The sequence below is a fragment of the Gossypium hirsutum genome, chromosome D03 (assembly GCF_007990345.1).
Source record: "Gossypium hirsutum isolate 1008001.06 chromosome D03, Gossypium_hirsutum_v2.1, whole genome shotgun sequence".
Taxonomy (NCBI): Eukaryota; Viridiplantae; Streptophyta; class Magnoliopsida; order Malvales; family Malvaceae; genus Gossypium; species Gossypium hirsutum.
In genome coordinates, this window is record NC_053439.1 from 46,740,665 (window position 1) to 46,754,795 (window position 14,131).

The window sequence follows — 14,131 nt, forward strand, 5'->3', positions numbered from 1 at the left end:
CATATTCGAAGAGGTTTTTTCACGTAAAATATTTGTGTTCGTTACTTGACCAAGTTTTCCCCCTACAATTTACATTATGATAAATTTGGATCAATTTTTAATTTATTTTAAAAAAGTTTTGTAAGGTAAAGAATAAAATAAAATAAAATTGTTTGTAAACCATATGTAAGTTCACTATTTATAAGGTGAATAATGTGAAATTATTCAAAACAAGTTTAAAAAGTACTGAATATCCTTAAATTATTTTTATTCGAATTTCTCTTAATTTTTTTATTTTTAAATTATCAAATATGTGAAGTTATATTTGATATTACTTGCATATATTTGCAATTATTTCAAAAGTTTCAAAAAATTTAGTCTAATCCTGTCACTAAATAAAAAATAAAAAATTAATTTAATGCATTTAAAAATTATTTCATTACTTTTCACTAATTTCTAACATACAAAAAAATTAAGGTAATTTAAAGGGATTGTTATATATATATATATATTTGTTGTCATAATATGTATATAATATTCAAACATTTTGAGGTACAAAATATTGTTTTTATTTTTACACTAAACATTACACTTAATATGATCCATAAAAAATATTCATATATTAAATATATATATATCGTATGAATATAATCGCACTTGTCAAACATAGAAGTTTATCACATAAGTTTTTTTTTTGTTTAAATCATTAACTTAGTGTGTGTATATATTAGATTTATTTCAATATTTTTAACAAAAATAATTAAAAATTAAAATTCAATCCCTTAAATTACGTTTTAAAATATTATAATTAATAAAAATATGGATTCAAAATATTTACGTTTATGTTAATTATGAAAATATGAAATTATGATTTAAATTGTATATTTGATCATATGTAAATACTTACCTAGTATTTTAAAAAACTATTTTTATTTATATTTATAGAAAGTTGACTTAAATAATTTTTATTTGTATATTAAAGCACCAATATTTATGCCAATTTATATATATTTTTTCATTAATATGCCTTAAACTATGCCACCTAAGCCTACTTGTCAATTTTGAGTATACACTGTTGACAATATTTCATATTGATCATTTATTATGTTCAGCAAATTCTAAATTAAATACATTTAGCAAATTGGTAAAGGATTTCCATTACATGTGTCATCTTTTTACTATGACAAATGGCAAGAAGAGAACTATGCCAATATTTTTTGTGTCCTACCATTACTCTTATATATATATATTAGATTCCTTTATACCATTTAGTAAAAAGATCCCACTAAAACTTTGATTGTTCTAAGGCCTAGGGTTACATCACCACCTATTTGTGTGTGTACATATATATATATATTTCAATTAACTTAACCTAAAATGCTTGCTTTTTCTTCTTGATATTGGTAGGATCAACAATGAATCTGATGCTACCTTTTGTATACAACTTTAATCATCACCATAATGCTTTGATTCCCATTAAACCACATCAACCTATTTGTATGTGTACGATTGTATATTGCCTGAAAGAAAACCATGAACCCGTCCTCTTCACAGCTAGATCCTCTTTTTAACTTTCAAAAGAAACTTTCTTTGCATTAAAATATATGCCAATGACCCTTATTTCTGCCTCATACATTGAACACTATCCCCACTGCTTAAATTATTCATACCAGTTCCATTAATCCCATTCATTTTACTCGATTGCATTTGCTTATGTCTCACACCGAGAGACCAAATCCTCTCAGCTCTTCAACCATGTGTCTAGTTGATTCTACTTTGCTTATAGTTCAATTCTAGCAGAAATTGTGACATGAATTTTTTTTATTTAAAAAAAAAGAAGCTAGCAGGAACAGCCACTGCTACCATTTCTATGCTGTAAGAACCCTGGCCATGGATTATAAATAAATTATAGTACTGTATCATCTTCATCTTTGGAGTTATACTAACTACTTTAGGGTACAACAATAGGTCAAAGGCGCCAAAGAGCCCATGTACGTAGTCCTAAGAGCTCGATGTCACTTCCCGGCATAATGATGATGGCAGTAAGCTGTCTCTAAAGTGGACAGACCTCCATTAGTTGGCCCTCTGCTAGTAGTTATTATCTTATGCAGGTATCCAAGCAGAAGATGCATAGATGATTCGACCCTTCCATCCCTGCAACATCCACCGGCCATCCACGTCAACCATAAAATCACTGTGGTAGCGTGCCTTCACCCTCTCTTTCACTCTCTTCATAAGTTCAGGGTTTAACGGAAGCTGCACAAACCCAGCCCTCATGTTACGAACCTGCCACTGTTTATATGATTCAGGTCTCTCTACTCTTTCTGTGCCTTCACATGCTATGATATTCATAATTTCCCGCCCATAAAACTTCTGTTCAAGCATCGACCTCATGTTATCTTCATGAGAGACATTTGTCTCACACATATCAAACAGTGCAGAAAAATGAAAGAGTGCCTCCCGGAATCTTGTGACAAAAAAGGGGGCATTGTAGGATCCATTAACAACACTATGAACAAAAACATCTGGATTTATCTTCCGAATCAAGTTCAGAACAGTATCCCTCGGACTATTTAACACTACTGTCTCATCAAGTAGGTTCCTAAATCGACAGAGACAATTGACAGCAATAACTTCATCAGAATTAATCTTGAGGTCCTCAGTTCGGATAGTCTCCCATTTCTGAGCTATAGCATGGTACTCAAACGGAACATTGTAATGTTCACAATACTTTACCAATCGACGCCCTGTCTCCTGCACAGCTTCAGCAGGCCTGAAGCCAGGTTGGGGAAACTCTATTCCCGTAATGCGTAACTTTGGAGGACCACCAGGTCTGTTTGCGAGGCGGTGAATTAAAGCAGGCCAATGAAAACCATAAAAAATACCAAAGTCTATGATATGGAGCTTTGTTGCTTTCTCTGCTGCCTTCGAAATGTAGTTGTTTGCAAAAATAATAGGCACCTTCACGAATGGGCAGACTGAAATATAAACTTGGTAAGCTTTCAACATATCAGCGGCTGACGTTCTTTTAGCAATCAGAGAGGTATAAATTTGAGTTCCAGTGCCAGCTAAGCGTGCTTCAAGGGCATCAACAAAGTAATGAGCTAATCTCTGAGACCCGTCACCATAGGGTGAAGAATGCTGCCTAATCTGCTTTATCAGTTCCTTAGCAGTCACATTGTCATTGGAAGTGATAGCTTGCGCGCATAAGATCAGGAGAGTCCTCAAATCCACTACTTTCTTCTTACCCTGTTTCTTGCCACGCGCCTTCCCACTATTGGATCCATTTGTTTGCTCATTCGGCAGCAGCGTCTTGCTCGGTCCATTCGGCAAAGTCTCATCAGCAGTGGAAGAGGAAGACTGCCCTCTTCTCCCAGCACAAATCAACACCTTATCGAACATGTCTGATAGCTCGCTCTCGTCCCCCAAAACTGCCGACTGTTTGTTATTCCTCTCTTCTAAATCTTCATCTTCTCGCTCATGACTCTTCTTTCTGATCAAACGAGGTGGTGAGTACTCCTTCCTGTCACTCTCCACTTTAACTACCGTGTTTGAAGCCTTCTGCTTCAACTCTGAAGTCAATGCATTGCTCTTGAAACCGACATTCAGTTGATTACCTTTTGGTAGGAACTTACTAGCTTCTTCAAACCCCCTCTTGAAGTGCAAGGCCAATTCACTTTGACTAAAATAATTTGGAACCAAAAACTCACTCGCAGGAGATCCCATGAATCCATTCCCATTATTAGCACTACCATTTTGAGAATGAGATGAAAACCGTGAACCCGGATCCACAGTAGACTGGAAAACAAAGTTTTCAGGAATGCTTGTTTGTAACAAAGACGGTCTGTTGTTGTTTTCGCTAAAATCACCATTCCACTGAGACTCAATCGAATAGCTAGTACAGGAACTAGAACCACTATGAATGCTATGATCACTGGAAGTACCAAAAGAACAGTTATCCGGGCTCTCAACACTTGGATCGACACAAACAGGAGCTTGATCTCGAGGAGGATAGCTTTCACCAAGAACTTCATATAGAGACTTCTCTGCAGCTTGCAGAGCCAAGGAGTCATGGAACATGCAGGGCTTCTCTTCCATGTCCTCTTCCAAAAGCACCTGACTTATGTACTTAAGAACGGTGTCCGAGACATCAGTGTCATCGGTCGGAGAAAAAGTATCTCCGTCTTTACCCATGCTACCCATGCTCAAAATTGAAGCAAAGCTAGAATCACCCAAACCTAAAGAAGGTAAAAATGGGACACCTAGAGAGCTGAAATTTAAAGATTGGTCATTTGATCCAACCCCATCAGAAATTTCAAATTTTGGGTATACGTTTGGATTAGGCAAAAGATACCCATCATTAATCTTGAAACCATTAACTGTGTGAGGGAATCCAGTGAGATGAGAATCCATAATTACAGGCCAAACTTACAACCACAACAAAACAGGGTTTTCTCTCTAATTTCTATGAAGAACCCAGCCTTGGAAAAAAAAACCCATATAGAGAAACCTATCAAAATTTGGAGACTAACAATAAAAAATCAGATCTTTCCCCATAAACTAACACAAAGAAGCTTACAACAAGAAACCTTGTAAAAAAGAAAACAATAACCAACTAAAATTCCAACACAAAAGGAGAAAAAACTTAGTTCATACCAGAGTGAAAACAGAGAAGAAAAACCTCGGATCTAGAGAGGAGCTGCAATAAAGGAGGTAGCTTTTTATTTATTTATTGTTTTGAAGAAAGTGTCTTTATCTTGAAAGTTCCCCGGCATAAAAAGACAAAGCAACTTTTTTATTTGTAAGATAAATAAAATGCATTTATGTGAAAAATACTAGGACGCAAGTGGCAATGTCACCGCACGGTCCAGGCATGAAGCTGACATTGGTGGCCTCTTTTATTGGGAATTGGCTTGTAATTTGGTGTCATCCAATGGAGGTTGTTGCGACTGTTTACTCTCAGACCACGAGTCAACAAGGTGGGACAGCCGAGCTTTATGTGCGGAACACGGCTTGTGTCTTAAAACCAGTAATTCTTAGGAACTCAAACTTCAACAGTTAAACCATGTTCTGAGACAATCATTAAAAGTTACTGGAATTCCACCACTTTATATATGTACTTCAAACCTTTTCACCTTTTTTTTTCTTCTTTATTTTGATTCTTTTTACTTCAATACTTAAACTTGATATATTTTTTCTTATTTAACATTAAAGTTTTTTTTTAATTCCATACTTGTGCTTATTAAATTATATGATTCAACTTTGAATTCGATTTGAATTAATAATTCATTTTCGTTATTAATTAATATTATTATTTATATGATTAAATTGATATTACGATTGACTCAATTAATAAAAATATCAACAATCCAAACTTTATACAATTAATAAATATTATTAAAAGATATTTTTTATATTTTCACACTTTTATATAAAATTTATAACAAAATAATTTAAAATGAAAAATAGAACTTTAACCTAAAACCTTAAGCATGTTATGTATTAACTTTTTTCTTTTTACAACCAAAGTTTCATTTGTTATCGTTATTCTCATTTATTGCATGTTGTTTTTAAATACATGTATATGTTTAAATATGTAATATTTATATGTATATACGTGTGATAGAATTATTAACATATTATAAAGGGTAAATTACATCATAGGTCACTTTAATATAGTATTGTCCCTATTTTAGTCTCTCTAAAATTTTCTTTATCAATTTAGTCATTCTAATTAAGATAATTGTTCAAATTGGTCACTACTATTAAAAATCTCATTAAGCCGACGTAGAATATTAGCCAATTGAATAACACTTTTCTTTTACTTTTGACTAAAGCTTAGTGACCTCTCTGTAATTACTTTAAAATAGATTTTTTTTTCTCCTCTCTGTATCTAGAAATGAAGAAACCATAACTCCTCTATTTTCTCAACAATGGATCAATGGCAACTATCAACAATAATGGTGGCCGTGAAAGTTTTTCCTTCCTCATGGGTGCTTCTCATAATTGTGTTATTCTCATTGTAACTATTATATCTTCATGTCCATAAATGAGTTTAGAATCTATTCTACTTGGATCTTGCTCAACTATCAATCCAATCAATCACAATTTATATCTTCTAAGAGTCATCTACTTCGATACCCAAAATAATTTATTTTCCCAATTTGACTTGATAGACAACATATTAATCTTTTAATTGGTTCGCTCATTTTTTATTAGACTAAAGACATGTTTAGATTATCTACTAATATAATTTGTCTTTCTATATTAATATCTGTTCACATAATACCGCTTAGTATTAGTTAAACGTAATATGATCTCATATGCTATGAATAACCTAATGAGGGACCGATCAGTTGAGCTGTGCTTCTTCCAAAACCCGCCTCCTATGGTGGCAGCATTGATCGAGCAAGACAAGGACGGTGCCACTGCTGGTGGTTGTTAGTTAATCTGACTAAGTCTTATGTCCCGACTTCCACATTTATACAAAAGAAAAAAAAAAATTAAACCATTACAACATCTAATACAAATTTTGCATTTGCCTTTTAATTAAGGTATTGTGTTTTTCTTTTGTAATGTAAAATAATCTTTATCAAATTTAATTTTTTTAATTTTGATCATTTTACTTAATATATATTTTTAACACTTTACCTTTTTTTAACAAATTCATGTAGTGTTTCCATAATCCCTTTCGACCCTTAAATAAAAGAATAAATATGTTAGAGTATGTTCAAACCTATGTCCTCCTGTATTAGTAATAATGTCGATACCAACCGAACTAAAACTAAAATCAATATAGATTAATGTTTTTATACTCAAATCATTTACCTTAAAAAAATAATCTATACTAATCGAACTAGGACGGAAGAAAATTTTATAAATTAATGTTTTTATACTCAAATCATTTACCATCAAATCAAACCAAGCTTGGATGACAAAAATTTTCTTGTCTAATAACACTTTTGGAATTGCTTTAGTATTAACAAAATATTTTTTTAACTTTAAATACAACTTAGAATTAAAATTATATAAAATATATTTTATAAAATTTTCATAATAAATTTAATTTTACTTTAAATAATTTTTTATATTTGTTAAAAATACTTTTCTGACTTTTTATATTTGCTTCAATCCTTGCGACTGCTTTAAGATACTGAAAAAAAAAAAAGCAAACTAGTTTAAGATTATAATTAATTAGGATGTGTTTGACACTGATACTGAAGTGTTATAGCCGAAGCCTCGTCCTCTTTCTTTTTACTACTCGTAGATGTCTATATGACAAAGAGACCTTTCAAGACCTTGCATTTGTTGGCTAAAACGTGAATCATGTCTTCTGTTTTGTTAATTTGGCATGTTTTGTTGTTATGTTATACTAATTAATTTTAAGATTTATCAACTTTTATTACTTTTTTTATTGATTTTATTACTTGATAGAATTAGCAATGTAATTTAGCAAAGCTCTTATTCCATCAATAGCAATTTACAAAAGGGCCATCCATGCCTCTACATTGTAAGAGAAGAATCAGTGCTAGAGCACATAAAATATTACATATTTCTTGTCATAATTTTTTTTCCTTTTTTCTTTTAAATAATCACAAGAAAATACAAGAAAAATGATAAAATAATAATTAGACAAATCCTTCCCTAAAAACCCATCATCATCATCAACCAAAGTTTTTTTCACCACCATCACTTCTGCTACTAGCTCTTACTGTTGAGTTATAAAGGAGAAGGCAGCTCTCAGGCTGCTGTTGCTGCTTCAGTTGTTGCTTGGCTTGCTGCTGTGACCAGTAGGCATGCGCAGTTAGGACCCTGTCCAGGAGCTCCTGAGGCACCGGTTCTCCCCGCCTTTGCTGCGGCGATATTCTCGCTGTATGAACAAGTGTTTTCCACTTATCCTGCACGATTCCAAAATAGATACCATCACATTCATGCAATAATGCTGATAAAAGACCATACATTGCGTTTGTTTTCGTTCCAGCTGAAATATCAAAAGCAGCAGAAAGCTCTAACCAGTCGTATAACTAATACACGAATGTATTAAAGCTAAAACCTAAAGGGGGGAAAGTGCCATTGGGGTCACAGTTGGAAAAAGGATAAATGAATAAATCAGGAGAAAATACCTCATTGAAGAGTAGGATTCGAATGATTTGTTCTAGGGTAGTTATTTTACAGATAAAGCTACAAAAGTTGAAAGCTTGTAAAAGATTTTCTAATCATTTTACCTGTTGCACAAGCAACTATGTGCCTGAAACAGATTTAAACTATGTGCTCTGGTTGGTCCAAGACATAAAGTGGACCTTTTGAATTTTAAAACAAAGGGTTTAAGACAAAAAAAAAGGTTAGGAAACAGACAATAACATAATAAAAGGTTAGAAATACGAAATACAACGAAAGATGCAGTTTTATCAGCAGGTGTAGAGTTTTAACTTACCTTTAAATCTACGTAAGTTCGGTGCTTCGCGTTATCAAAAGCTCTTAATTTAACATCACGCCACCTGCAGATTAGTAAAGCCATTCAAACCACGACCATCACAGCATAAAGGGGATGTCACGTTATCAAAAAATAGGAATGGCAAAGATGAAAGATCCTTGTTGCTTCTTGAGTAAGGTTTGAAACATACCTTCCAGTTCCAAGTTTCTCAACAGCTTGAACCAGGGCTTCAACTTCAGCAACAGAGAAAGGTCGACGAATTCTACGTTGCACAACTTCAGATCGCTTTGATTTCCTATGAGCTGGAACCACATCTAGCGCCTCCACACTCATCGCTGGTACAGCTACCAGGGCTTTAGAATCCGTTGTGCTTTTGTCAAGTGACATGTCTGTAGGCGAGGGTGCAGAATCATGATCGCTTTCAACAAAGTTGCCCAAATTATGCATGTGAGGCTCATGTGAAGGATCATGTGTAACCCGAGTAACTAAACCAGGAGTTGCTGGATACCTGGCAACAAGGTATTACACTCATAAACTGAATCTACAGAATAACAATGTATCATTTAAGCGTTAACAAAATGGGACCATGGGAAACTATCACTACAACTTTATGAGACTAACAAGCTTCGTATCTCGAATCCATGCAGACTCATGAAAAAGAATGTAGTTTCCAACAAAAACTCAGCCTCTTCTTGAAGGCTGCATTTACGAGAACAATGTAGATCCTAGATGATCATCGTTCCGGTAATTGCTAGCACTTGCACCATTTTCATTTTCTCCAACAAAAGAAAAAAATGAGAAATGATAGAAACAATAAAAAAAGATCATATTTTAAACCATCAGATGTGTGTAGATAGATATCTGCCAAATTTGTAAAACTATTTTTGTTACCTAGCTAAAGGTAGAGGTGTGTCACAGGGAAACTTCAAGGGAGAACCTCCAGGACAGTGCGATGGAAAGGTTTGCGAAGGGTTCGGCTCCAGGCTAAAACCCAGTGCATCCATCTGGTTATCACGAGAAATTCCCGTTTGCAACAGAGTTTTATTGTCATCTCTAACCTTTTTTCCTTGAAGAAGTACACCAATGCGTAATCCACCTCCGAGTATCGCTGTCACTGCCTCCATAACAGTCCTCTACAAAAAAAAAACAATTTAACATCATTAGAAGGAACTCTAATAACCATGCATCTATATGAGACCAATCACTAGATTACATTTTACATGAGATACTATCAAAGTATTCATCATTGTCTGAAGCAAGATGTTATGCCTGGAAAAGACATAAATAAACATTCACACGGTGAAACAAATAGACCAGACAAAAATCTTCAAGATCCAAATGTAGCAAAATGTAGCAAGTGTAATTGGTAGTCAAATACCAACCTTTGAATACGATGAACAGCAACCAAACAATTTTACCAAAATGATCAGAATCATAGATCGTTAGTCATTACCTTCAATGAACCAATAGTTGCAGATTCTGGAATTTCAATAAACAATTCTGGCACCCTGAAAGATTTGATCCTAAACTTCACTGAGTAAAAGGAAAGATATTTTGATATAAGAACCTCTTTGAATGTCAATAAGTGAAAACAGTACATATGAATCACTCCATCAAAGGCTCTCATACCGTGAGAATCCCTAGAGTGGAATGATATGCGTTGGTCTGCTAGCGAAGGTGATTCTCCAGTGACTAAATAAAGATTTAGAAACAGTTAGCAAAGCTTCTGTTGTTTGCTAAAACACCAAGAAAGTAACGGTGAAAAAGTATGGAAATCACCTCCACGCATCTTTGGATATATGCCTGAAGCATTTCCATTGATGCTCTGCTCAGGTGAATTGGAAATACCCTCACTGCTGATTCCTCCATCTGAATTTGATACTGAGCTATAGTGTAAAAACTTCCTTTTTTTGAAAGGGTAGTTCCTTTCGGATCTTATGCGCTTGTAAGCACTCCTATCGCAGTAAGCAGATTTCAAATTCTCATCTGAAGGATATTACATAGTTGTCAATATCCCCATTCAACTGTGCCAAACAATTTACTCAAAGTTAAGATGATTTTAACTTTAAGAAGCCGCGTACCAGAATTGGATAGTGTCACATCATTCAATCTTGGAGCAACTTTCAAGTATTTAGAAGTCATTGTCTTCCTTATTCTTCGGTCTCCAATAAGTGGTGTTGGCCTAAATGGTTTCTTTATGGGGCCAAGGTAAGTACACCCTGAAGATTTTTCATCATCATCTCTACTAACTATCTTTAAATCATCTCGCTTACCAGGAAAAGAGCCAAGGTGATTATTGAACCCATATGAATGTGTCTTGCCACTACTATCTGAACTAACTAGAAGAGGAGGTTTACCATCCACAACTACCGGATCCTCTAAGGGGCATGTATCAGCCACTTCTCTAAAAGATAACTTATCAGTTCGATCCAGCTCCTCATGTATAGGCCCTTTATTTTCAAACTCTAGTTTAATACGACCACCAGAAGCCCGGCACAGAAAGGGACCAGTCTCTACCTTACAAGGCAAACTTCCCATTTCATTCTTGATTTTGCCATTCATTAACTTCAGAACACCAGATCTTTCTGAGCAATCAGAAGTTGTTACGACAGAGGTAAGTCCAAAATGGGTGTCATTTTTAAGGCTCGGTGATTTTCTAAAACTACAGCTTCTTAGGTCATTAGTTTGTGAGACAAGTTGAGAAATTATGAATTCCCTATCATTGCTGTATTGATCACATGTTTCTAGCTTCGATGACTGGTTTCCATCCCGCCTTTCTTCTTTAACAGTATTCTTTTCAACTTTAGACTGATCTTCAGCACTTGACGTATTACTAGAGACAGGAGTACTTTCTTTATCTAGCAATAACTTCCCAGCTACGGTGGCCAGTAAGTCGAAAGCACTTATTCGCTTGTCTTCAACTCTCTTTTTAAATGGAACCCTTTTCTACAAATAAGTTGACAACAATAATTTAAAAGAGATCAGTGCTTTTGCAACAGGAAATAAAGGTAAATATGAAATAGAATACCATCATAGTAATATATATATATTACCCTGGCTGATCTGGTTGCTCGTGGAGTAGCAGGCACCTGATAGCCATTGAATCCATAATCTAACCTCTTCTGCAACTCCATGCTTCAAAGATCATAAAATTAAGAACACATCACATGCAATTCACCAACACCCTTGAATCAGTTCCAAGAGACACAAGTATTTCATCTCAGCTCAGCTTAGACCCTAAAAGGAGATGAATAGGAGAGTTAATCCTAAATGAACATATACTTAATGTATAATCAATTATAAAGATTACTTTCATTTAAGGAATAAAATTCAAAGAACATAAAATTTCATTCTCAAAACAAAAGGCAATCCTTTAACCAATAAAAAGTAATTACAAGATGGGAACATGTATATGCCAAAAGCCACTACATTTGGATCCACAACAAGTCATCAAAATTAAATCTAAACCACAAGCTATGCTTATGATTTTCAAGCTTTCACTGGTTATCTTCAAATTTTACATAGAAATTCAGGCCTCCAACTCCATTCATTCACCCCCCCCCAAAAAAAAATTGAAAAAGAAAATAAAAACAATATAGAGACTTTGTTACAATTGTGAGTAAAATCAGAAGCAAAGGGCTTTGTCCTAGAATTATAACTATAAAAAAAAATCCACATGATCTAATGAGAAATGAATAATCCATTAAAATGGGCTTTCTATGAAACTTTAACATTCAAGGAATGATGTGACATTTTAAAAAAAAAAGTTTTCTTTTTTTTGAATTCTCAGTTCAAAACATCAAATTTTTACAAATTCAAAAGAAAGAACTGGAGAAGAAATCAAAGAGGTAATCAGCAAATTAAACTAAAAAAAGAACCCTTAAACCACAAGAAAAACCTTGACAAAAAGATCCCCAATCCCAAATAACCAATTCAGGCGTCTATATGAGTAATTCAACATAATTTAGATTTGTTTTTCTTCTTATATGAAGATCTAAAACCCTGAAAAAAGATTCATCTTGAAAAAACCCAAAAATGAAAATTTTAGAAATAACTGATAAATAAGAAAGAATATGAGATCATCTCTTCGGCTTTTCCAACAAATTGCCTCCAAAATCCCAGATCGAATACGTTATAACCCACAGAAAAAAGAATTCAACGTTAAAAGGTGACAAATTTTAAGAATTTTCCAAAGAAAAATAAAAAGAGAGAGGGAGAAAAAAGTACATGCATTTGATTGCATAGAAACTACAAAAGATTAAAAAGAATATAACGTCGGTGCCATTGATCAACTTCCTCCTCAAATTAGAAATTACCACTCAAATCGGATATTTCCTTCCACTTTCTAACCATTTCTCGGCAACCAAACACACACACGCCAAAGAAAACCCGTGAAAAAGATCAAAACCTTGGGCGAATTCGCAAAAGAAAATGAACAAAAGCTCGTTTTTCTCACCTCTTAAACAATGAAATGTTGGATCAATATACGAAATTCTCAGCCAAACATAAGATCACATAAAGAAAATAACAGATTCGAAAAAGTTGTCTTCATAGCAGAAAAAAATAAAACAATACTTTCTTTTATCCCATTATCTTCCCGACAAAACAAAAAGGAAAATCCTAATGTGCTTTCCAAACAAAACCCATTTGAGATTTTCTCACACAAACACAATTCTAAATTTCATTTTTTAAAAATTTTTCTTGTCCAAAAAAATTATAAATCTCTTTTTTTAATTCTCTCTCAGATAGCCGAAAACCCTCTGAAAACCACCCAACTTTTTGCTTAAACCCCAGCGCCTTATAACATTGACCTTGTTTACCGGACGTATTGGTAGTTACCATAAACTTCACCGGTTATAGCCGGTAAGAAGGAAACCCCACCTAAGACTAGTTCTTCGTTGATGGGTGACCCACACCAGTGTTTTCAGTCCCCCTCTGATCTTGTAACAGGTGGATCCATATTCAATCCTACGATTATGAGAGAGTTGCAGGATCGATAAAAACGTTGGGTCACAAAGAGAGTGACTTTATTTTAGTCTTTTTTTGGATTGGGTTTTTAATTATTAATAATTTTGTTGAAGGTAAGGTAAACCGTTCACACCTCCACTTACATTTTCATTCTTTTTTTAATATATTCGTATTTTTTAGTTTTTCTGAAATCTTTTGCCTCAAACTTACCTCTCACCAATCTTTTACTCATTTGTACAAAGGGTGTAATTTCATTTCATCACTCTGCTTTTTTTCCTGAAATTTGGGAAATTTAATCATTTTTATACAACAAATTCAGGTCTTCATCAATAATTGAATTAACTTTTCCATTTTTCATAAAATACAATAATGATGAATTAAAAATTAATTTTTTAAACATTAAAAATTACTACAGATTAATATAATTTGCGTGATTAAATACTTTAAGGTATTTTGTATGTTTGTTTTATTATTTATAAATATTAATTCTTTAGAATAATGTCATATTTAAAATGATAAAAATAAAATTTTATACAACTATATCAAAGCATTTTTCAAATTAATTATTAAAAAAATGATAAAATCTTCACCACAGCAACCACACCGTGGAAGGAAGGAAGCGAGCTGAAGGGTGGAGCAGATGAGTACATTACGTACTCTTTTTTTTTTTTTTTTTTTGAAATTTGTGGTTGGATTTATTTATAAAGAAATACGGGTGCCACGTAGGAAAAAGCCCAATGGTCCTACGTG

The 14,131-nt window shown here is 33.6% G+C and overlaps 2 protein-coding genes across 3 annotated transcripts; both read right to left on the reverse strand.

Annotated features, from left to right (window-relative positions):
- Positions 1-1,853: 1,853 nt before the first annotated feature.
- LOC107950145 (scarecrow-like protein 33) lies at positions 1,854-4,747 on the reverse strand. The gene has a single exon (XM_016884930.2). The coding sequence runs from the start codon at positions 4,390-4,392 to the stop codon at positions 2,083-2,085; it is 2,310 nt and encodes a 769-aa protein (XP_016740419.1). The 5' UTR covers positions 4,393-4,747; the 3' UTR covers positions 1,854-2,082.
- A 2,668-nt stretch (positions 4,748-7,415) lies between these two features.
- LOC107950148 (telomere repeat-binding protein 5) lies at positions 7,416-13,190 on the reverse strand. Of its 2 annotated transcripts, none has more exons than XM_016884931.2 (10): positions 12,870-13,190; positions 11,467-11,650; positions 10,495-11,359; positions 10,193-10,399; positions 10,043-10,105; positions 9,867-9,946; positions 9,305-9,546; positions 8,604-8,921; positions 8,414-8,477; positions 7,416-7,877 (listed from the first exon to the last, which is right to left on the reverse strand). In XM_016884931.2, exons 2-10 carry the CDS (start codon positions 11,545-11,547, stop codon positions 7,644-7,646), a joined length of 2,154 nt encoding a protein of 717 aa, XP_016740420.1. In that variant the 5' UTR covers positions 11,548-11,650; positions 12,870-13,190; the 3' UTR covers positions 7,416-7,643. The 2 variants fall into 2 exon arrangements, with proteins under 2 accessions (XP_016740420.1, XP_016740421.1); XM_016884932.2 differs by having other exon boundaries at positions 12,730-13,190.
- Between the last annotated feature and the right edge of the window lie 941 nt (positions 13,191-14,131).